This window comes from Lutjanus erythropterus, chromosome 8 (genome assembly GCF_056507025.1).
Source record: "Lutjanus erythropterus isolate fLutEry1 chromosome 8, fLutEry1.hap2, whole genome shotgun sequence".
Classification (NCBI taxonomy): Eukaryota; Metazoa; Chordata; class Actinopteri; order Lutjaniformes; family Lutjanidae; genus Lutjanus; species Lutjanus erythropterus.
In genome coordinates this window covers 33,347,738-33,373,604 of record NC_139324.1, presented here as the reverse complement: position 1 = coordinate 33,373,604, position 25,867 = coordinate 33,347,738, and the positions used below count along the sequence as shown (strand labels likewise).

General features: G+C 39.6%; 1 protein-coding gene across 1 annotated transcript in view; it reads left to right on the top strand.

Annotated features, from left to right (window-relative positions):
• The window catches only part of cps1 (carbamoyl-phosphate synthase 1, mitochondrial), a 75,123-nt gene that overhangs the window by 36,271 nt on the left and 12,985 nt on the right, over positions 1-25,867 (top strand). Inside the window, exons 27-32 of the mRNA XM_084725339.1 lie at positions 4,152-4,219; positions 8,612-8,687; positions 10,287-10,364; positions 14,649-14,756; positions 14,997-15,086; positions 15,386-15,556. Of these exons, the coding sequence (XP_084581465.1) occupies positions 4,152-4,219; positions 8,612-8,687; positions 10,287-10,364; positions 14,649-14,756; positions 14,997-15,086; positions 15,386-15,556 (591 nt within the window). The remainder of the gene's footprint in view (positions 1-4,151; positions 4,220-8,611; positions 8,688-10,286; positions 10,365-14,648; positions 14,757-14,996; positions 15,087-15,385; positions 15,557-25,867) is intronic.

The following is a 25,867-nucleotide window of genomic DNA, read 5'->3' as shown; positions in this document are numbered from 1 at the left end:
GTTCAGTTGGTTGGGCATGCGGCCCATGTACAGAGGCTGTCAGTCCTCAGCAGCCTTTTGCTGTGTCTCCCTCTGCTAAATCCAATTTCCTGTCTTTCTAAAGCTGTCCTACATCCCAACAGTAAAAAAAAGCCCCCCAAAAAAAGAGAAAAGAAAAAACAGCCCGTGTTTATTTGCGTAAAGAGCGGGGAAGTGAGATCTGATTGCAGGTGGTCACTGAAGATGCATTGTAATGCTAGGTGTGAACTCGTACTCAGGGCTGTCTGCGTGTTAACACCAGTTCTGAACAGGGCCTGTTTATGTTTTGGTTTTGACCACAACAACCACACGTTACCTTCAGTTTACACCTCTACATCATCACACCTTTCCCTACAGACAAACTTGTCTCATTATTTGCAAAACTTTTTTTCTTCACAGAGGCAGTGTGCTACACTGCTGACTCTCTTATTTAGTGTTTTTGTTGTGTTCGGCCCTCTCAATTCGCTCACGGCTACATCAGGATGAACCGCTGGCAGGCCCCTCTGTGGAACATGTGGAGCACCAAAATGTGTCTGCAGCCGGCGCTGAAATATGTCTCCTCCATTACCGTTGCTCGCGTATTCAGTTACCACTGAGGAGCGATTAGCTGGTACACACAGATAAAGTTCTGTGTCCCCCCCCAGAGTCCTCCCGCATATTCTATTTCCCTGTCGATCGTGGAGAAACGGTTCGTTTTTATTGGGCTGGAATAACTCCAGCAGAGCCGTGGGGAGATGCTTCTTCTGCGTCTCTGGGAAGCTGTTTTGTGTTTGTTAATGGTACTCCACCTGGCGAGTGAACAGTGGGTAATGATGGAGAGAAAAAGGCTAGACACGCAGAGAGACGGAGAGGAGAGAAAGAGCGATGATGATAATGATGATGATGAGGAGGAGGACGTACTGCCTTTCTCTCGCCGCTACACTCCTTCCACCACTCTTTTCTACTCTCTTTGCTCATGTGAACTGAATGGAAGAAAAGAAAATCAAAAGGCCGATGAATTGAAGTCCTTCTTTCTGACTGTTGGAGCACTTAAACACAACGTTTTTACTGATAAAAATGGGCCGGCTTACCAAACGTGTGGTGGAGTGGTCAGTGTCAATGGTCTGAGGCACTCATGTGCAGGGAGGAACGGATAGTAAAGAGTGGAAAAAAAATGTGTTTCAGCTGTACACAGGTGTGCTATCGTAAAGTGGGTGGTTCCAGGTGTTCTGTCACGTAACCCCACTTGCCACTAATAAATTTTTACGAAATGTTTTAAAATCGATTTCTTCATTGAGGACTATGAACATAATGGCATCAAATTTTAAAAATCCCAAAGATTTCTCAGTGGAGGAGCTTCTTGAGGCAGTCAAATCAATTTCGTCTGCTCTTAGGAGGGTTTCATTGCTGAAGTGACATTTGTTTTGCTGCAACACAAGACAGAGTTGGTTTATTATATGGCACCAAAATCCCAAAGGAGCATTCGAGCCAAACTTTTTTCTTTTACCACCACATACAGCACCAAGGCTCCTCACTTCAAACAAATTATCAGATCAAACTGGAATATAATCACTTGTGACCCGAGCCTCTGAGAACTTTTTTCGGATCTCTCCTTTTTCTCCTACAAAAAGAACACCTTCCATCAGAGACAGACCAGTTCATAGTTACTTACCAGCTGACAACAAAGAATCATGGCTACAAAAAAAAACCCTGAGCACCTAGAAATGCAGCAACTTCAACCACTCAACATCATATGCTCGCAAACATTCACAGACCTAAAAACTAACTAACAAGGATTTAATTAACTGTAATGCCACCTTTGTTGTCTACCGCCTCATTTGCTCCTCTGCGTTTTGTGCGGCTCACATGAAAACAACCAGACTAAAGAATCGCACCAGTGAGCACAAACGCGCCGTCAAAACAAACAATGTGGATTACCCCATAGCGGGAGAGACAGCAGAACGGACTGAACATGTCAAAATAACCACAAGAGGGGGGCGATCGTCCCAGGAAGCTCCTCCAGAGAGACTTTTTGGATTTGCAAATTTGGTGTCAAGATTTTCTCCGGCCTCGATGACGAAATCGATTTTAAATTTTCTTCTTGCCACTGCGGTTATCTTTTTCCATTTTTCTTTTTTAAAAAACAAATATTTAGGTTTTGCGTCATGTCAAGTGTGAGGTCACGTGACAGCCAGACAGACGAGTCCAGCACTCGTTGGGTAAGCTGGCACCTTGTCCTACCAAAAGCTCAAGCGACACACTGAGTACGGCAGTTTTTTATTCTTGTTACTCTTCTGATTAGTTCTCTGTGTGTGTAGTTCAGCTGAGAACAGGTAAAATGGGTCTTGTTGTATGAGAGGGTTGTTAGTGTGAGACCGAGGATGAGTGCAAATACAAACCCTTGATTTGATATTGATTCTTTGTTTTCTGTTTCAAGTGGCTCTAATCATACCGCTCTTTAATATTATATGAATTCTTTGATTATAAATACACAGAATGTTGCATTAAATTGAAATACAAATAAAGCTCAGGATGAAGACTGATGATGAGGGAGCTTTCTTGGTCACGAGTCAACCAAGTTCATGTCCTCCTTTAAACCCATTTTTACTATTTTACTTGGATTTTTTAAGAAATGCTTTTTTTTGTCAAACTCCAGACTGTTTTCTGTTTGTTTTGTGTTGTGAATGTTTCTTCTTTGTTCGCATCAAAATGATTTCTGCTTCACTGGCAATCAACTGTGTTTACAATTCAGATCTCCCCCACTTGTTAAAACAGTTAAAAAGTGAGATAAATGATGATACTAAGTTTTGATTTACAACCTCTCAACTTTTAGGACTACACCAAGTTTTCTCCTCGTTCAGTGGCTCAGCACATTCATTGTATTGGACTGGTTGCTACTGTACTTCTGCAGTGATGCTTTTTATTTATTTTTTCTAGGATTAGATATCACTGTATACCGGCGTATTTAGAAATCATGAGGTAAATTTTTCATATGGTCCAAAGTACAGCGATTCTCTTTCTGCTAAACTGATCAGGAGATTCTGTGTTGATGTGATGTATGTCAAGTCACCGCCGCTTCCCAGTGTCGCTCTGGTAAACCGGCTCACATCACCGGCGAAGAGAACAGGCAGGCTAGCCTCCAACATACGTCCCCATGGCGGCTTTAAAAGGGTCTTTGTCTCCGCACTACATGTCTCTAACTTAGTTGTCTTCAGCCTCTGAAGCTTGAAACAAAGTCAGCTGGCTAGCTATATGGAGGACGCTAAGCTAAGAATACAACAGCGCCAATAACAATGCTATGATTCAAAGAAACACGCTAACATCGGTCTGCAGAGAAGAAACGCTTCTGCCGAGGGTCACTGAGTGTCTTGAGTTTGCCTAACTGAGCGGATTTAGTTGGAAAATAATGGACATGGGACAGGACATGAGATGTAACGTTGGTCCAATGACCGGCAGCAACAGGTTCTTTTTATTTTATTTCCCACATCAAAAAAACAGAACCTCTCTGAGAGGAAACACTCCTCAATTACAGACGGCTTTAAAAACACAAATAAATGTCAAGAAGACATGAAAAAATAGATACCACGCTGCAATAATTAATTTATTATTAATCGACTGTTGGCGTAATCAACAACTATTTTCATTTTGAGTAATTTTTTAAATAAAAAAAAATGTCCAAATTCTCTGATTCAGCTTCTCAAATGTAGTATTTTCTGGTTTCTTTAGTCCTCTATGAGAGTAAACTGAATATTTTCACGTTCTGGACAAAACAAGACATTTAAGGATGTAATCTTGAGCTTTGGAAAAAAGTGATCAACATTTTTCACAATTTTATGACACTTTATGGACCAAACAACTACTCGATCAATTGAGAAAATAATTGATAATTTAATCAATGTTGAAAGTAATCATTAGTTGCAGCCCTAAAATATGATGTACATTGTAATGGTAACTTTTTAAACGTTTGTCCTACATTTAACTCAATAAATTCTTCGTGTCAGTCTTCATTCCAAAGAGATTTATTTGTTTGTCGTGTTTTTAAGTGGCTCTGAAGTGCGTCAGACATTACTGGATGATTTCTGGCGCCGTCACGACATGACATACTAAACGAAAAAGCTTACAACAGTCTGCTGTGCTTTTCTCCTCCTTTACAGGAAGATGCCTTTGCCTTTGCCAACCAGGTGGGCTACCCCTGTCTGCTACGTCCCTCTTACGTCCTCAGGTAAGTTCAAACACACGTCAGCCAAAACAAACTGTAGTAGATGAGATTATCCTTTCAGCAGTCTCTTAATCTTGAAGCGGCTGACTCACTGTAAAACCTTAATCAATAACAAGCACATTTCACGTTTTTTCTGTAAAATTTGGAAGAACTGAACGAGTGAATGATCTTTACAAAGTGTGTTTTCTTATGTGAAATTAAAGTATATTGATAAATACAGGGAAGAAAACAGTGCTGTCCTGCTTGGCTGAGGCATGAGAGAAAACAATCACTGGACTTTCTTAATAACAGATTCACAGACTTATTGCAAACTGAGTAAAATGCAATTTTAGTTATGATGATTAATGAACTTCATTCACACTACAGCTCGTTTAAATTTGCAGTGACACTCCTGTCCAGCAGATGTCGTGATGAGACCCTGTATTCAGCAGGGTTTTGTCCCTGAGAATAAACTTATGTGCATACGGGAGTTTTTAAGGACTTATTATGGTTTTACATGCAAGCTGTGATGCTGTTTTAAAGGGAAATCTGTCTGTTCTTGTTAAGCATGGTGGGAGTTTGATGTCACATAAAACTACCAAATATCAAAGTAATTTCATTCAGTCTTCATGTTGAAGTAGCCATAATCATATAATCATTAATAATAAGTAGTTGATATATGATAATACATTATACTGGCCTCTGTTATTGTTAATGCAGAAACCTCTCCTCTCCTCTCCTCTCCTCTCCTCTCCTCTCCTCTCCTCTCCTCTCCTCTCCTCTCCTCTCCTCTCCTCTCCTCTCCTCTCCTCTCCAGCATCAACGTAGGATGAACTCGCTCTGATCTTTTCCCATCCCCAAAGCATTTTCACTCTTCTTCTTTGACATTCTTGTTAATGGTTTTTGAATGTTCTTCTCAGCCTCGCTGCATATGCACAAACTCGCACATTTACACACCAAACGCTCTCTTCCTTGTCAGATTCATATTTTTTATAACAGTAAAACACGCACACATGCAGCAAAACTCACAGAGTTGGAAGTATTTAGCCCTAATATTTACATAACAACTTAAAAGTGTGATTCTCATAACACAAATCTTATTTGCATACTTAAATCCATCATTCCTTGTGGTTATGAAAATATTGTACTCAGCACTTTGGTTTTTACCATTTTATCTAAGCAACGTCTTTATAAGCAAAACGGCTTCAAAAATATCAATCCAAGGCTTAAACATTTGGAAACTGTCTCATTTCTTCGCTGTTTACAAGTGCTGCAAAAGCCGACGTTGGCAAGACGGAGTGAAATGCAAATGCACAGAAGTTCTGAGGAATTTCAGTCTGTGTGAAAGCAAACCTGTGTGGGTGAGAAGTCCCAGTCAGACCTCAGTAATAATAAACCCAAGCATGAAAATTAACTTATTCACTTTAATAAAAATCTAGCAAGTGAATTTATTGTGATGCTATTGTTTTAGAAGTGTGGCATCTGATATGTGTAAGATTGCATATGTCGGGCTTTTGAGGAAATTTTGATCATATTGATGTTTTAGAGTCTCGTGTATAAAGTATGATACAAAAGGCATTTCAGGGTTAAGGCATATGCCATCCTCTGCTACATCAAAGTGATAATAATGCGAGCATCAACCAGTATGAAGTGACACCATTTAACCCACTCATTGACTGATAATGAATATGGTTTGCCTCTGGAAAAATTATTCTCCTTCCTACTCAGTCTTATTTTAGATCCAGTGTTTGATTTGCATTAGGACAGTTTATTCTCAGTTCCTTGAAATGTTGCCCTCTCCACGCAGTCTGTAGAAAGGGAACAAGGGGTCAAATCTTCTTTAAGTCATGACTGGTAGAAAAATTCAAGCAAGTAAGATAAGATAAACACACATACCTTCATGTCTTCTGGGAATCACGCTCTGTATCCAGCCTCAAGTCAGGGATGGTGAAAAAGATTCCTGACATTCCCAATTCCTAAACAGCCCACCCTGTTTTTACTTAACAATGACTCACCTCTCAGTGGTTACACCTAGCTAGCCCTTAAAAAAAGTCATATTTGCAGGCCTAACTGCTGCCAGGAAGACCATAATACACTCCTGGTTCTCCCCTGAACCTGAATAGGTAAATCATTTTAGAGACTTTGCTCTCAGAAGCAGAATGGGTATCCACTGTAGATGCTTGGGTTATCCTCACTGGTTCTCTTTTGGACCCACATTTTCTAACACAGATATATTATGTCACATTAATAGGATGTAAGGAGACCTATACATGCATTTTTTAGTGCATAAGTTTTTTTTTTTGTGTGTATTCTTTCTTTGTCTCTCTCTTTGGCTCAAGGCTGTGATGATATATGTATAGTTTGTGGTGCAGTGTTTGTATGTATTTAAGGATTCAAGGATTCAATTATTATGCAACACAGGGTTGTACAATGAAATTAGACATTTAGTTCCTTCATATTGTGCACAAACTACAGCATACAGTACTCATCAAATGTTTGGACACATCTTTTCATTCAGTGTTTTTTCTTTATTTTTATTGTTTGTCTACATTTTAGATTAATACTGGAGACATTAATAGGATGAAATATGGAATTATTTAGTGATCGGCAGTTTGTGAAAACAAGGCAAATATGTGTTTGTTTTTCAAGAATCTAAAATGTAAGACTGGTGCTGCACTTGTAGAAGACAGTGTCTTTTTGCTTTGTAGTGTCAACCCCAGGTCTTCTGTGTGCAAAAGTTTTTTGGTCTTTGATATTTTAGATTCTTCAGTGTAGCCATCTTTTGCTTTGATGACATGTGATAAAAAAAAAAAGAAAAACATCTGATGAAAAGTGCATCCGAACTTTTGACTGTATATACAGGTTAAAAAATACACCCAGGAAATAATTTTATAGTGCAAATCTTGAATTTACATCAGGATAAATGTTAGTTTGACACACCAGATGGACGTTGAGGGTATCTGCGTTTTCCTCTCGAGAAACAAGAACAACATCCGAGCTGCAACCTACATGCTGAAAGCAGCAAATCAGTGCCTGGGACACAAATGATACAAACGTAAACAAGCTAACAGCTGTTACGTTTTCTTTTGCAGGGATGTAGCCATTTTAATGCCTCCAGATGTGCAAATGTTCCTCCAGAACAAGTTCCCCCTGGACACTATTTTGCAGCAGCACCATAGCTGCATCTTGGACCTTAGCACCGCCCAAGAAGTTTGTGATTGGTTTAAAATGATGCAAATAAGACAGGGCTTTTTTACCTTATAGCAGAATGTATATGAATGGAACCAGACCATGCTCTAGTGCCGTGGGCAGTGGAGAGAGGTCTGAACAGCAGCAACAAGATGGCGATGATAATGCGGTCGACATCTTCACATAAAAGGTTCAACATCTGGGGAGCATTATCCATTAACTTTGACTGATCGAGCACAAAGTATCATGGGTGTGAAAACACACAGTCCCCCTCCCCTCGTCCTGCTGGAGTCTTGCGTGTTGCATCCTGTCATCTTGGAGTTTGATCCACCCCTCAGGCGCAACAGACCGTTCCAGACTGCTGTAGAGCAGGTCTCTGTTCAGGCACTTGTCTAAAAAAAGATTAGATAAACACAGCAGTTGTGTGACAACTACTACCATCACCATAAACATCACCATTAGTACTACTTTTGCTGCTACTAGAAGCTGGACTGAAAGAAAAACAAATTTATACATACTCATTTTGCTCTTGTAACAGACCCTTTTTTCAAGTGCTGACTCATTTTTCTCCACACTGGGACTACATGTAATCTTTTTTGTACTCTGAATAACAATCACATACAGAATTGTATAAAAGAAGTGTCCTCTAAATTATTGTATTCTGTGAAACTTCAGAGAACAGTCACGCAGAAAAACTACATGGGACCCGAGTCGAGTATATGCTTGAATGTAAATGTATATCGCTGGTACTTAAATGAAGGGTCAGTATTCATTTTGGCACGGAGGGTTTGGACATGTGTCTGCCTCTGAGCAACAGACAAAGATCTGGCTTTTCTCTGTCCTGTTTCTCTCAACTCCTCCTTTTCAAACAGGAGGATAGCCCAGCTAGCAGTCCAAAATCAAAAACAACAACAACCACAACAAAACTAGCCTAAATCTGTTGTTTTTTAATGACTAAGTTCTGAACTCGTTTTTCAAGAGCCTGGAGTGCTTTTCGACCTAAATAGCTGTTCGTCTCCCTTCCTTTCTCTCTCTCCCTCCTTATTTTGACTGTTTCCAGACCTTGTTCCCGATGGTAATAGTGATGCAACGGAGAGATAATGAGTGTTTTGAACGATCATTTGAAGCTTGTATGTTCTCCTGTTTGCTTGTTTCTCTTCCTCTCCTGTGGCCTTTTGTTTTCTCTCCCTCACTCTCTCTCTCTCTCTCTCGCTTGCGTCTCACCAGTGGCTCAGCGATGAACGTGGTGTACGGAGAAGAGGAGATGAAACGCTTCCTGGAAGAGGCCACTCAGGTGTCCCAGGTGAGATCAGTGTTAACTCTGTTCGTGCACGCCTGCACATGTGAAAGACACATAGCGCTTATGTAAATTGTACCTTGGCCTTTCATTTTTCACTTTTGAAGTAACATGTTGGGACAAGTGATCTCTCTCTATCTCACACACACACACACACACACACACACACACACACACACACACACACTCTTTTTCATCTTGTGTTCTCCCTCTGCTTTCAATTAACTAATGCCACCAGCTGGCATGGCTGTTAGCTAGCATTGTGCTCGCATCTCTACTTCACTGAGCGCCCAGGTGGCTCGGGGGCACCTGGCCCCTCCAAGGGCCCCTACCTGGGGCTACACACAAATACATATCACACCTGCAGAGCCCCAAAGCAAGTCTGTTAACGGTTGTTTAACAGGTTTAAACAGAGTAATAATCAAATACTGTGTACTTTGTTTTTTCTGGTTTTGTAGATGGATGATTTTCAGCTTTAATGTAGAAGCAAGGGAAAGCTGATAAATATTGGATAAACTAATATCAGATTGAACAGATTGTCAAATTATATTTGTTTGCAAGTTTTTTGATGAACGTTACCAGATAAAATACAGAACATTTGAAGAGTCAGAACTGAAATCCGGAGGAAAGTCCATAGGCAAATGTATCATGTCCAGATGTACAAAAAAGCCTCTTGGAGCCACATCCTAAACCCAACAGGAAGTTGGTCATTTTTAATCTACATGCGTCTTATTTGTGTAGCGCTGGGCATTTCCAGATTTGTAGATAATTGATTAGATACACTTCAAAATCGGTGCATGCAATCCAGAGATGTTCATGCTTAAAAGCTTTAGTTTTGAGAGGGTGGCAGTGGCATGGCACTGAATTTTGATGTTTCGCCATAAAACAGGCAGTTGTATTAAAATTACATTTAATCCCCCCCAGAATTTTAACATGTTTGATAAGAGTCCCAGCCTGAAGAGATCTACATGACAATCAGGAGTCATAGGTAATTCGCCACCTTTGTGTGAGAATCATCATCTAATTTACCTGAAATTTTCACGGTGTGATCTACACTTGATATACTGAAACACAACTTATAATTCGTCTGTGTTGTGTAGCACCACCTAGTGCACACCCAGACGCAGGCGGGGGTGCGCCGGCCCAGTCATTGCTTCTTGTAGTACTTCTTAGCCTTTCTTACCCTCAGGTGTACACAAACTACAGGTAATATGAAGTTCTTTTTAAAATTAAAAAAATATTATCTGTTATCTGTATCAGGCATGAGAAGCTGGTGTTTATTGGTTATCATTTTTCACTGAAAAAAAAAAAAATCATATTGTGCAACACTAGTAACAAACTAGTCAAGAACATTAAACTGTTTGGTCCCCAAAAAACTCATTGTTTGTCTCCTCTGAGCAGAAAGGATTTCTTTGTTTTCGTATCAACACCCTCAAATTAAAAGTTTACTTAAAACTCAGAGCTTCATCGCAACTCCAGTGTGCTGGAGCTGAGATTAAACTAAAATCTACACACACACACAAAAGGCAACAACCTTGTTCAGACTGGGTTATTTCACCTTTGATTCACTGATTTAAAAAAAATATCCTGCTGTCTTTCATCCAGGAGCATCCAGTGGTCATCACCAAGTTCATCCGTGGTGCCAGAGAGGTGGAGGTGGACGCTGTGGCCAAGGCTGGCAAGGTGAGATATTACTGGCATGTTCTGTCCAGTTATATGAGCTTTTTTACTCTTCCACCTTTTATGCATGTGTCTTCCTGTATAAGTGAGGAAGTGAAGAAGGCTTAGCACCACAGATATTATTATGTTCTGTCTGCAGTAATTACTCAAAACACCAGAAGGTAAGGTAAATCACGAGTGTGCTTTTATTTAAAATGGGACTTTTTAGGGGACCATACATCTTCAACATAATGTAACATAATGTTTCACAGCATAACAGCCTTGAAAACAACTCTTTTATTTATACTGACATCCCATTTGACCATATTTTCATTTATTACAGTATCATTGTTATTCATCTCTGCAGCCTGGCATTATTCAGTCCTCCATTATTTTTCAGTTGAAATGGAGAGGTAGGACAGATAGTGAGCCCAGCAGATGAATAAAGTGGAAGTAATCTCATTCATCTTCGCTGAAAAGACATTACAGCCCCGACAGATCTGATTGGGAGAATGGAATACATTAAAACCAAAAAGCAGGAAAGTGGCGATACTAAATTGTGAATTTAGATTTTTTTTTTCTTTTTAGATTAGATCAGTTTGAAGGCATTTGAAACGAGTCTTGTTCAACAAACGGTTTTCATATCTGATTGACATGCGCCACAGATTTGTCACTTTGTCTTCTGTTCTGTGTTGCTTTATTATAAATATACTGCACATATATTATTATATTGCTCAATATAATTTATTCCACAGAATTATGAGAAAATGTCACTAGAGTACAGTTTTTATGTTGTAAAATTAATATTTATAGTGTTTCTAATAATGTAATAGTAATATTTAATAGTATTACAAACTAAAATTGTTGTACTGAAAAAGAAAAAAGACGTCAAAATGGAAAAACTAAAATAAAAGACTGGAACTGCTTCTTGCCTTCTGAAACCGAAATGGCACAAATATGGAGGAGAGAGGGTTAATTTCAAGAAGACCTCGTCTCACATTTTAAACAAAATAATAGATTTTTTTTGTTGGGAAACCATATCATATACACCATACACGGTATTAGACACAAATGATTATTCAAATCAAAGTGTTTTTCATATGTCTTATGTCTGGAGGAGGTCTTTAATTTAATCTGATTATAGTTGTTTCGCTTGCATACTATAATGAGTGGTAAAATGGAAATCCTAGATGTGTATGTATGCACATGTTCTGTTTCGTCTTTTCTGTAAGGTGTCGAACGACATTCTGGGAAAATTTAGGAAATAACCAAAAACACATTTAGGGAGGATTTGGAACTTGTTTATCATTATGAAGTAAATGTTGATTGCTCAGTGTATCTATACAATAACAGCACCATGCACATTTAGATCGTCTCCCTGTAGGTCTTGATTTTACTGCACAGTTCTGTCTGACACTGAGCACGACTTTTACTGAGTCAAATATGTCTTCACTGTAGACAAAATTAATGAACAAATGCTTTTTTTTTTTTTGTCCTAACATCGCTCCCCCTCCACCCCGACGCCAAATCCTGCTGTAGTTACTTGTTTGCGTAAAGCAACAGGCTAAACTATGTTATTACATAGTATGTATTTGCAATAATTTTCAGTTGACCTCATCAGTGAACATGCTTCCCTCTCAAAGTGATGTTAATCACACGTCAACCGTTGGTTTGTGGACTACCATTTTAAAGCCTCGATTTCTGTATTTTTTGCAACCAGAGCAACACCACAGAGGCAATTTTAGGCGTGAAATAAGCATTGTAATAACATAATCTTGATCCTGAGTTTTGGGATTCTCCATTGAAAACCAGAAACACAATGGCAGCTGCCTGGTTGTGTCTAGAAAGGAGGCCCAGACCAACAAAAGATCTTGTGAGAGTGAACCATGAACTTTCCCTTATTGTAACTAGGTATTCTTTGTCTCTAAACCTACTCATATCATGTAACCAAAGTGATGCTGTGTGATAAAACATAATTAGTGCAAAATGCATAATGAAGGCTTGGGTTCCTTCTGAACACGACCCAGCCACCTAGTTGCAATCTCTTCCATTTTACAGCTAAACAGTCACTAAATTATCTTTCTAAAAACAGAATCTTGGTTAATATTTGATCAGCACTGTCTGGTTTGACAGATTTGCCTGTGTTTCATGAGCTCAGTGTGTTTCATTGGGCAAACATACAGAGAATGACTTGTCAATCACACGGTAGCCCCATTTTAAAGCACACCCTGCATTACCATCTATTTTACTCCAAATGGGACTATAATTTACAAAATGAGCATCATGCTGTACTGAAAAAGACTTGAATCTTGTGATTGAAACCACAAACACAGTAGGAACCTCTTTACCGAAGTCGAGAATCAAGTAAGAAGTAGGCTCGTTTTTGTATTACTCAATAGAAACAGACTTCTTTTTGCTCCCTGTTGGCCATGAGCAAGAATGCATGTTTTAAGGCACTTCCGCATTAGCTTCACTTTTCAGACCTGACAGCTCCGTCCACTTCCTGCACTGCCTATGCTTGTGAGACACAGACCTTCACAGGCCGATGATTTCTGTACGATTAAGCTTCACGTTTACAGTCACTTAAACGGTAAGCTGCTGTAACTTTTAAAAACTTCTAAAACAGTATAATTGTTGGCATTTTAAGTTGCAGTAGGCGACAGAGCCACCTAGGTACTTGTCCTGAACGCCCTGTCTGTTTTTCTATTGTTTAGGCTGTGGGAGTCATTTCAAGGGTGTCAGTTTGAACGTGGGCAATCCAGTTGTATGGTAGATTTTCTCTCTCTACTTTCCCTGAATGCAGCCCCTCCATTATCTTCAGTATCACATTAACAAGCTGTCCATTCATTGAATACCAAACAGGCCTCATTATTCCTGGCCAGGCTGCGCTTGTGTGTGTATAAGTGTGTGTATGTGTGTGAGTATATGTGTGGGAGAGTGGAAAAGTCAGAGATAATACGTATTAATTACAGGCTCTATCTGAAGAGTGCTAATGAATGTTGTGGTTAGCAGCAGTTTAAATGAGCTAATGACACGGCAGCTCATTTACAGACACGCACACACTCGCGCAGAGTTGCTTGGTGATACGGATCTCCTTTCCTGCGGGTGAAATGTTGGAAGTTATTCTTTTGACACTGCATATCGACATGCATTGTTTCTTAGCTAGTTCGTCAACAAACACGGGCCCTTTGTCTTGAATAGATTTTCAATAAGTTTTGACCTGATTCCTCCTCGCGCGGCACTCGCTCGCACTTCTTGACACTGTATTGTTGTTTACTGTTTTGCACTATGACATTCTGTACTGTACATAAAAACTAGGGCTGCACCATTAGTCCAATATTAATCTCTATCATGATTTTGGTTTCCCACAATTAAATGAACAGTGATATTTATGTTGAGTATGTGTGCCCGCTTGTAGAAAACTGCAGCCATCCACCCTGCAGCTGCAGCAGCCTGTGCAAAAATTCCTTGATGTTGCAGCTGCAGTCCAGAATAGAACAGGGATATACAACAGAGCTTTTGCAGTCAGTGCTCCCGAGGCTCTAGAACAGTAAGGCAACGGCAATATGGCCCTAAAATGATCTGCAGCAATTATATTCTTGATGATATGACGCCAAAATACTGAAAAATGGTCTTGGTTTAGACCTCATAGTAGCTGTTGAGCTCTTTTTGGCTTTCCTCCTAGTCAACCAGGTGCTTCTGCTTGAGGTGGTGAAATAACGGTCTTGTATTGATCCCTTTTCTTCTTGCAGTCTTCTTGCACTGCTTATATATTATTTTACATCTGATCTTTTGCATCCAAACCACTTCCACGCCACTGAAACCCTCCCCCTGTTTCGGAACTAACTCCTCTGCTCACTCTTTGCCACCAGCTCTTCACTTTCAGCCATGTGACATCAACATGAAAGTGAAAGCAGTGCTCTTTTGATTTAATTTTTGGTCAGAAGTTTCAGCACAATTTTATTCATATTTTGTTTTGTAGGAGATTTGCTGTGAATGTACATTAGCAGGAATGTAGCATGACATGGAGGTGACAGCAGTGCTCTATTTATGTAATTGTGAAATTGCAATAAAAATATTTTGTCCGTAAAATCGGTAATCGTGACCTTAGTATTGCTAAAATAATGATGAAAACCATTTTTATCATAATCATGCAGCCCTGGTAAAAACACGTCTACCTCTAACTCTGAAAACTTCTCATCAGAGAACGGACCGTGGCTGCAAAAGAGGAGTTGCCTTGAGTGGGGATTTTTTGTTATCAGAGCCCTTATCTTCATGCAAATGCATTATCACTGTGTGTCTGTCCAGGTTCTGGTCCATGCCATAACGGAGCACGTTGAAGACGCCGGGGTACACTCAGGAGATGCCACCCTGATGCTGCCGACTCAGACTATCAGCCAGGGGGCGCTGGAAAAGGTCAGTGAAGTCACCCTCAGCATTCACATGGTGACTCAAACCAAATCAATTATACTATAATTTATTTAATGACCCAATTGCTATTCCACTCATGGGCTGTGTTCATTTAAACCACATTGTACATTATGCAAAGACAAACTCTCCATCTGTGTACATACAGTAGAGATACTGTGGCATAAAACTGTTCATGGCAGCCTCGTATGTATTGTTATGTGTGTGTTCTTTCTCCATCACTTTTAGGTTAAGATTGCCACCCGGAAAATTGCGCAAGCATTTGAAATTTCGGGGCCCTTTAACACCCAATTTCTGGTTAAAGGCAATGATGTCATGGTAGGTAATATTTCCTCAAGATATGACCAAATGATAGACCGACATTTCCACACCTGGCTGCATCAAATGCAATTCACTGGCAGAGTGAAATCACCTTCTGTTCAAAATTATTTTGTAGAAGCTGGATGGATTTTATGATCAATGTTACCGTCAGTTTTAATGTTTAAGCTAAAGTACACAGAGAGAAAATGTGAACGTATATAATCTGGCCCTTGATAGCGTGTCTGAGCGTTTGTGATTTACATATTTGCACAGTGAGGTTGATCTTTAGATTATTTTTGACTGCTTTTGTGTTTAAGGTGATCGAGTGCAATCTGCGAGCGTCACGGTCCTTCCCGTTCATATCAAAAACGATCGGTGTGGACTTCATCAATGTGGCAACCAAAGTGATGGTGGGAGAGCCACTGGATGAGGCCAGCCTGCCCTCTCTGGAGAAACCCATCATTCCTATCGACTTCGTTGGTATCAAGGTGAGAAACGAAACTGACATAACCGAAGAAAGACGGTCACGGAGTTCCCAGCTTTTTAACAATCTTTATTCGTTTTACATATTGTTACATTTTTAGAAAACACAAACAGAGGATGGATGGGTGGGTGGAAAAATAAATGTATATGAAATTCATAGATTTATATTTTAGGCAGTTCTTTGACTGACTTGTCCCTAAATATAAGCATGCTCTGCAAAGGGTTGCCCTTCAAAATGTTTTTGTACCTGTGCAAGGGGGACTTTGATGCAGTCATAATAATGATGGCAGACTGGTGTGACATGTCAAAATGTCTTCTGTGAAAAAAGCCCCAAGCACATTAAGGGTTCACACATCCAAAATAATCTCCTGTTTATTCAGTCTTAATTATCAAAAAATCAGTACAGTGTTGTTGTTCTTGTGTGACATGTCACATTAGGAAGAGCATGGGTGTAAATAATAGAACGAATGCTGATTCAGGGTCTTGGTATTGTGCAGAATGGACCCATTGTTAAAGTTATTAGTAACACCTGTGCTTTTCCTTCACTGTTATGATAACAGCATATTTTCTTGTGAAACTACTTTCTCGGCCTCATTTCCCAAGTAGACGGTGGACAATACTGTGTAATGAAAGTGGTTGTTACTGAATAAAGCTTTAGTCCAAAGTCATAACCTAATGAAATGATCCAAAGGTGAATCTGCACCATGTGTCAGACGGGGTAGAAAGAACTATCATGACCTGCCTGATTGACCTGATTGGATTAAATGTTTAGCGCTCAGATGGCTGCCAAAAAACTTACTACAGAATAGGAAGCAAGTAGCCAAAATGGGAAGTGACATTAAAGGCAAAAGCCTTGATCCAAATAAAAAGTGTTTTGAGCTCTAGCCCACTGACCGCCCTGATGGTATCAACATATTACTGCTGGATCCTTTTACATTGTGGCACTATTGTCACACCAGGGGCCTCATTTATTAAATGGACTTTTAATCAGTTTTGATTTTAAGTATGACTTAAGCACAAAACCACACATGAGTAGTTATTCATAAAAACCTTACTTTGAGTGATTTTCCTGCTTTTCATGTTGAGGTATTGCAGTTTGAGATGCACTGGTTCAAGCATGTGGTGAAGTTTGCATTAGGTTCATGAACAATCTGTTAGGAATTATCAAGTAATGGTGTGAGGATTTAACTGCGACCCTCTCCCAAGCTATATGTTTGTTTGGCTTTGTTTGTCACCCCACTATTTAGTCCGTCAAATACGTGTTCCCTCTCTTCAATCTCCTCTACCATCGCTGTGATTTTGTCTTCTAAACGGTTTGCTTTTCTCATTCGATCCAAGGCTGTTCCTGACTAAACCCTCATTTGTGCTTCATCATATAAGGGAAGGTGCCGTCAATTTTAAGTAAATCTGAGTTTTATAGATCACAGGTACTTAAGTTGCAATTTTCTTCTCCGAACCTGCATGAGCAAGGTTTTTTATGCTCTAACTTTTATGCATCAGACTTGAGCACACAGTCAGAAATTAGCCTTAAGACTAAGTTCAAGTACAAACCTAAGAACAGTTTTATAAATGAAGCTCCAAATACCCCTCTGATCTCAGCAATGGCCGCCCAGGTACTCCTGTAATCGGCACAAATGCTCTCGAACTGTCACTTGAGTCAGCCCAGTTTATACAGTAGCTGGTTCTCAAGTGCCTCCTTGAAAGGCCAGTTGACCATGTGACCTTGTATTGAGCGCCGGTACTTTTTTGGTCGACCCATGACTTATGTCCAACCCCACGTACTCAAGTACTAAATGCCCCTCTGGTCGGCTTGTGTGACCTTGGGTCAGACCAAGTTGCTGCCAAAGTATCTCTCCGGTCAGCACAACCGCTGTCTCATTGGCCAAAGTGTGTCTCTGATTAGCACAAGTGCTGCTCTGCTCTCTGCAAAAATCACTACACACACCGGACATGGAAATGTGTGTCATTTTCTCTCCTAGCCATGAGAGATTGTCTGCACACTACTGTGATGAAAATTGGCTCAAATGTGAACATTTTTAATTCTACAATTTGTGAAAATACTTGCAATTTATTCAGTCCAAAATAAATCACTATGCCTTTTTATTCTCATTTCCAGCTCTATTTTTATTGTAGGAGTAGCTTTACATGATTCACAGTTCCCCTCAGTTCATCCACTCTGACAGAAGCGGTTTAAAGCTTCTGTCTCTTTAAGCCCCCCCCTCCCTGAAAAGCCACTTTCTCCTAATTGGCTGACTTCTGGAAGCCTGCCAAGGGGCAGCAACTTGTGCTCACCACTTCATCCTCTTGCTTGTGTGCTTGGTGGTGCATGACAGCAACAATAATTTAGATAAGAAAATGGAGAACTGAATTTAATGAATGTACTGGTCATCAGATCACAAAGGAGACAAGGATTAAGTTGGAAAAAGATAAATTCCACGGGAGCTGATTATTGTGCAAAAAAAAAAAAAACTTTATAACTTTATTTACTGGTTTTGTGGAGAAAATATTTTCTGGTCCTCCTGCTCCTCTGCCTCAACTCTCTTTGACTCACTGAGTTTCCTGATGGACAGGTAGCTTATTTTGTGCTAAAGGAACTGCTAACTACTGTTAACTGTTGCTGACATTTGGTTTAGCTCAGGTAGTCGTGCAGAGTTGAGGAAAAGGACAAAAGTCACCTGGTTCGGGTTAAAATGATCACTCTTGCGATATCTTTTGTGGGCCTGGAGTTCGCTTCTAAACACGACCAGCATTGGTTGCTGCCCTTCGTGGGGCTCTGGAAGTTGGCCAATCAGAAGAAAGTGGGCATTTAAGGAACGGGGTCCTAAAGAGACAGCAGCATAACTGTGAATCATGCAAAAATATAGAGCTGAAAATTAGCATAATAGATCCCCTCTAAAGGTAATAGCTACTTGTTGTGTAAAAGTGACTTTTAATTTTCTTTACAAGTACTAATAATCATGTCTCTGAACTTCTTCCAGCCTGGTGAATTGGTATGGTTGGAAAATTAGTTTCTATGAGAGTCCTACATGTATGATATCTTAATGGGCACTGCAGGTTCCACTAGTACAGCTTCCATTGGATCACATAACAAAGACGGCAATTACTGCTTCTTTCCTCTACCCAGATAGGAGGGGGGGGGGGTAGTAGGTGCTTTCTCATACCGGCTGGGAGGCTTACTTCTTAGATTGGATGTGAGAGAGTTTGCGTGTCGCCAGCTGTTCCAAAGCTATTTTTTCCAAAGTAATTTCTCCCTCTAATTACAACAGAGCTGCTGTAACAATGGCTGTAGTTTGGAACCAATCACGCAGGTATAATCCCCCACTCTCCCCCACCACCTAAAGTTTTCAATTTCTAGTCTGCATAGTGGTGAGGAATATTAATCAGAGCTCTGAATACTCCAGGCGCCAGGCTTAAAAGACTTCCAGAGTTTACTCGGAGTCTATGATACAGACTTCATAGCCCCTGACTAATACGGGCCTCGCTGGAAACCCGTCCAGAATACATGACGACTGTTAAATGAAATAATGCGACTGTAGTTAATTTCTTTTCTGTAAAACATGTTATTGCTACCTCAGCATCAAGCGTCCCTCTGTAAACACACTGCGATGTCTGAAACCATTATCCAGCCTCAGTAGCCTGAAGGGTGCGCCATCAAAATGTGCTCCATCTCTCAGCCTTCGTCTTCAGTGTCCTCATTGTATCATCACAAGGTACAAGTTATTGCCATCCAGAGAGACCATCTTCATTTATCTGTCTCATTCCCTCTCAGCCTCACTCTGTTGCTCTTGCTGTCTCTTTTCTCTCTCTGACAGTCCCTCGTTTGAGGCCACGTTGTTTTCTTTTCACTAACAAGTCCCCTTTGTGTAATTTTTGTCTCTATACACAAACTCATAGGAACAATAACACAGTTGTATTTATGACACTGTGAGGAAGAAGAGCCCGAAAACAACATTTGAGGAGGAGGAAGTGGATTCGGTGCCTGTCCCCAGTGCACACTTACTGGCTGAAGAAAAATAACTTCAAACAAGTGAATGTTTTGTCCCCTTGACCATGGCCAGCAGGACATTATGCTGACTTATGAGACAGACACATTCTTGTAAGCCCCATGACTTCGGAAAAAATACCATTGTATTCATTATCAATTAACCAGATTATTTTCAGGTTTAATTGTTCAGCCTATAGAAAGTCAAAAAATGTGAAAAATGCTCGTCACAATTTCCCAGAACCCAAAGTGACGTCTTTAAATGACTTTTTGTCCAACCAACAGTCCAAATCCCGAAGATTCTTCATTTACTACATTTGTTTGATATTTTTGCTTGACTGAAATAATTAAACGATTATCAAAATAGTTGGCAAATAATTTATTTTAGATCGACTAATTGATTTTTCATATAATTACTGCAGCTCTAGCAAAAAATATCTGCTAGTTAGTGTTGATTAACTTAATGTAATGGTTAATGCGTAGCTCCACCCTGTCAAACTGTTTGGAGAAGCAGAGAGGAGAACCGGTGTTGGAAGCGAAGCAATGAACCGCTGTGGACAGGGTCAGCAACAAAATGTACTTTAGCCACCCAAAATAGGCCTATCCAAAAAACAAAGTTTAAGTATACGCTATGTTTAGACATTTCTATCACTTTACCGTCGACAGACAGCCTTTTGTGACAAAAAAACACAGTTATATAAGCCAGATATCACTCTGCAGAACGCAGGAGTTGCTGGTTTACCGCTGCCTTGATGTGTTAACTTGTTTGTTTTATTGAATGATTTAAGTGTTTTTGATGTTAGTTCAGATTCAAGTTGCACAATAATGCAAACAAGGCAGTGGTACACTTGCAACTCCCACGTTCTGGAGGTAAAAATATTGTTTTTGCAAAGTAGAGAGCAATATTTGGCCAATGCAATGGCGATTTCTTATCCGAAAAGGCTGTTTGACAGCAAGGTAAAGCAGTTTAAAATTATTCAAAGTATAGTGTACACTTAAACTGATATTAATTTTTCGTTCAGGTGGCTAAAATACTTTTTGCTGCTAACCCTGTCCACAGCAGTACATTGCTTAGCTTCTGTGCTGGTGCTCCTTTGTGCATCTCCAAACTGAGGGCAGGCCAACTGCTGTCTACTGTAGGTAGTACCTCATACAACCCTACTTGAAATAATCCAAACTATCCCTTTTAACCTCGCAATCTCTTAGTAATAACCTGCAAGAGCCGAAGCAAACCCCTAGCAATACCTTACATTACCAACCGTTTACCTCTCTGTAACACGCCAATTCCCAGCAAGCCTTTCTCAGGTGTTTTGTTTGCATGTCAAAATATCTGTAATATGCAACAACAACAAAAAAAAAAAGTGTGAATTGTCATTCAAAAACCTGCAAGTACAAATGTAGCTGCTAATTTCCATTCAGCTGCAAATATAAAGACATTTACACAGGTGCCACTTCTGCCTCCGACAAGAACGACAGTGAGCAACAATGTTATGTGGAAACGTCTCACTTTATTCATTTCCTTCTCCACTGGAGCTCAGCTGGTGCCCCAAGATAACATTGTTCATGTCGCGGAGCTCCACAATTCTACTGTGTCTTCGGAGTGGGCGGTCGGTGTGGGATAGGGAGACGGGGGGAGCAGTGTTTGCGTGTGTGCTGGTAGAATGTCGTGGTTTCGGAGCCTCGGTTATTGTGACAGTCACATACATTCTGTCCCGGAGACACACCATTGCAGTTGGAGGACAAACCATTATGAGTGAGGAAACAGAGGTTTTCATAATTCTGCTCAGGAAGGCTTGTGTACGGTTTCTCATTTTCAGACCATTTAAATGTCCACTGGTGTTAGCGGTGGCATTTTTCTGACGGCTCTTGTTTTTGTGGGTTTATTTCCACTTCTAGCGTCACAGTTTTAAGTGGTGGCTGCAGGTTTGGTTCTACAGTTGGGGGTCCCTTCTTTATTTGAATAATGTTCTGGATTTACACAAGCCCACAAGCAAATACCTTTGTGTCACTCACTCTCTTTATTTCACATATTCTCATCTTTTCATTGTAGCTTCTTGTCTCTTTTATTGCACATTTTTAAAGTTCCCTCTCCCTGTTTTTCCATCTCTGCATGTGTTTCCCTCCCTCTGTTTCATTTGCTGTCTTGGTTACATTTTTCCATTTTATCTCCACATACTTCTGTCTTTTCTCTGACTCTTTGAACAAAGCCACGATAAGCAATGCCAGTTTCCCTGTCTGCGTTCCCTTCTCTTCGTCCCACCTTACATTAGTATGCGAACATTACATTCAGCTGATTAGATAGCCCGCTTCAAGGATGAATCCCCCCCCTAGTGGCCCTCGCCTCCATGTGTGTGTGTGTGCGCACACATGAACCGCACAATGCCACACCACCTCTCGCTCTGTTCTTCAAGGTAATGGGGGTTGTCTGCTTTTAAATGGAGAAATAAGAATGGCTTAGCACATGGCGCCCCACTATTCTTAATTTGTCTGTAATACAATAACGAGAAGCTACTGTCTTCTGTTCTTGTTTCCTTTCAATCATTCTCTCCTCCCCGTCTCAGCTTATAAAATTTTATCTTTTCCTTTCTCTGTCTTTTCATTTTATTCTCTTCTCCTATTCTGCTCTTTTCATCTTCCTTTAATTGTTTGGTCTGTTTCACAAGTCTTTCCATTAATTCTTTGAATCTTTTTGTTCCCTTCCTTTTATTCCATCCCTTGTTTTCTCTTCGCTCTCTCCCAAGGGCGGGTATTTCATTTCACTGTTGGGGGACAATAAACAGAAAAACTTCTCAAGAGCAATTCCTGAGAGGGCACCAAAAGTGCCACCCAAAGTACTGTTGTATTAATGTATACAGAGGAAAGTGCTATATACTGGATAATTGATAAGGCACCAGCAAGTTCAAAGTGTTTTAAAGGAGCATTATGTAGCCACTGCACGTGCAAAAATGAGTATTAGTCCAAATAGCAAGTTGGAGTCATAATCTGTAAAGTAAAAAGGTTGTAATCCTGTTTGATACAGGACTAATGGTTGAAGCGAGTTGTGTCCCCCCCGTCCCCTCCTCCTCAGACACGGCAGAGACAGGCAGGCGGCAGTAGCTCAGCAGGAGCTCAGGATGCACGCAGCTAGTGAAGTGACGATAACAAGCGACTCTTGACTTCTTGATCGGCTGTTTCTAAGTGTCAGAGTTAAGCCCGACATCCTGAAAACAAAAAGCCCACTGCTCTGAAATAACACGATGAGTTCAGTGGCTGCTTGTCTCAGTGCCCACCAAACTCCATTAACATTTTGCTCAATTTAACAGTTATAAACATCTGCGCCTTCTACAAGATTATTAATGATTCATTACGATTCATGAACAGACACTTACTCATTCTGCAAAAATTCAGCTTTAATTTGAACTTTGGTTAATGTGAAATGGACACACAAAACAGTTATTCTGGTCTGGGGAGGAAAATTCATCGAGGGACACCACGGCGGTGGCGTTCATGTCAAGTAAAGTATTTCAACTTGACATGTTTCTTTTATCTCTTACGACACATCGTGGTCATTTGAAATTATTACTATAACAAAAATATGCCTACATAAATTCAGTTTTCCTAAAGAAGCAGATGTGTTTTGCCGTCAATGTGAACAGATCCAGAATACTAACATAGTCTTTGTTGTAATTATGTCTTTTTTAAAATAAATAAAGTCCTTATTTTTAGAGCTGCAACAATTAAGTGATTATTAAATTAATCTGCAACTATTTTGATAATAAATAGGCTTGAGTAATATTTTAAGGAAATAAAAGGCAAAATTGTCTTATTTCTTCTTCTTACATGTGACTGTTTTCTGGTTTCTGTACTCCTTTATGACAGTGAACTGAATGTCTTTAGACATTAGAGGATGTCATCTTGGGGTTTTCTTAACGCTGATTGTCATATTTCACCATTTTCTGACATTTTTTTGGAGCAAACAACTAATTGATTAATTGAGAAAATAATCCACATAGTTATTGACAGTGAAGATGATGGTTAGTTGCAGCCCCACTTCATTTATTTCCAAAAATTAAAAACAAAATTACATCATGACAGCAATTTGACAGGCGGTAAGAAAAGAAAGAATATACTTGTACTAATTGCATAGGTATTTAAATGTTATAGAAATATTGCTGTTTCTATCTGCTGTATTTGTTTTTGAAAACCAGCATTTTTAATTTAAACCAGTATCCTATGTCCTAAATCATGAATACAAATCTTACAGCTTGATTTTAATAAGGGATAGATAAACTGCCTATATAGACAAACATGCATCAGGACACACAGCTGCTCTGTACCAATATGGCGACCGCTTTGACGCACACAAAACTGTTAGGTAACAGAGGGAACAAAACCCAGTCTGTGAATGTTTTTTTTTATTCTGTTGAGTAGTAGAAGTGGAAAAAAAAAAACGTCTGATGCTCCACAGACGCTCGCCTCGTACTGAGAGTTAATGTGTGTGAGGATGGCAGGAAGTGGACTAAACTACTGTGAAGCATATTGAGGGGGAGGCAGTTTTCTAAACTTAAAAACGCTTTGTTTAGTATCTATAATTAGCACAAGTGCTTCAAGAGCATATTATTATATTATGTAAAATTATATTGTATAGTACATTATATGTATAGTATGTTATGTTGAGGAGGGCAACTTTCTGTTTTCCGCAGAAAGGGTGGGTGGTTTCCTCTTTATCTTCCTTCATTTTCTCTCGTCTTCTGGCTTCCCCTGCTGTTGCGCAATTGCTGAGGCCACCTACCTGTCAAACAGGTTGTTAAAGCGACTGGTGGCCTGCAGTTTGAGAAGCTTCCTCTCTTTTCAGGATTTCCCTTTTTTTAGTTCATCTGCACCAGCAGTTGTAGCACTAACATCTTTGTTACCGTGCCTCTCTCTCTCTTTTCTGATGTGAACCTTAAGTGTCATAGTTGAGGCAGATGGTGGTTTGCATGAGACTAAATGAAATAATGAGTAGAATGGGGAAAAAAACACATTCATAATTAGTTGGTATAAGAGACACTTGCCACTTTTTACTCCATAAGGATATTATGCAACTGCACCAGGTTTGGTTCACCTGTTACTTCTCAGGGGCATGCAGGCTTTGTTTCACCTCTAGGTGGCAGCAGAGTCATGAAATCTCTGAAATGATTCAAATAGTCCATTTGAATCCCATTTATGTAGGAAATGATTGTGTATTAATTGCCTCTCTATTTGCAGTATTTATCAGTTTATAATACCTCCACTTTCAATTTTTTTCTAAATCAACAGGATTTTTTGTTTAACAGTCATAACAAATGGTGAACTGTCATGAAGGCTCTCTTTTTGGTAAACTGATCCAATAGACAAAATAATATTGTGACTTGTAGTTTTGTTCTGCAGATGCAAGAAAAGTTTATTTGGTACAGACTCCAACAAATGTCACATCATCATGATTTTAATGTTTTTGTTTTTTTGAGTGAAAATGAAAATTGTTATGCAAAATTGATCATTCTCAGTTGGGTTGCAAATTTTCTGCATTTTCCTTAACTGATAGTTGAAAATACTAGCATTGGATTAATAATTAATAAGAAACAAAGCGCATGTTTTCCCTCGTTTTGATTTTTTCTTTTTTTTTTTCTCTCATTTTGAGTTGAAGTTTCTTTATTCAATAAATGCCTCTACCAGACAAAACAATATCAAATGAGGGTCAGTTACTATATAATGTTATATATGTATATATATACAAATACAGATCTGACTGTTCTGATTGTTGATTGAGGAAAGTAAACTTCTTTTTATAGCTCAGATTTTATGCACATGTTGGTGTATTCTTCATACTATGACAGTTTTCATTAAATTACCTTCAAAGAAATCACAATATATTAGTGACAGTAAACCAGCACAAAAATAACAACTACCATCATGAACCACCATGTTCTGAATGAAACACATTACAAACACTAACAAAAAGTAATATTTGTATTTTGGAACATACAATAGCAAACTTAAACTCAAGAGTGCATCATGGGAAATTATGCAAATGAGAGCTGTGTCTCTGTTTCTCTCAGCTTCACAATGTGAATGTCACATGCCAGAATCCCACAGCATCCCACAGTAGTTGAAGGGCGCCATTACACAAGTTACATTATACAAAGTACGCAAGCTTTTCGAATGTTTGGATGGGCATCAACATCAACTGGCATGGAACTTTTCATCACTAAACTGAAGTTCAGTTTCAGCCTCATGTAGCCTTACTAATACAGATTGCAGCTATGATAAATAATTATCAAGAAAATTACTGACAGGTATCCAAATTCAGATAATCGAATCCAAACCCAACACACAG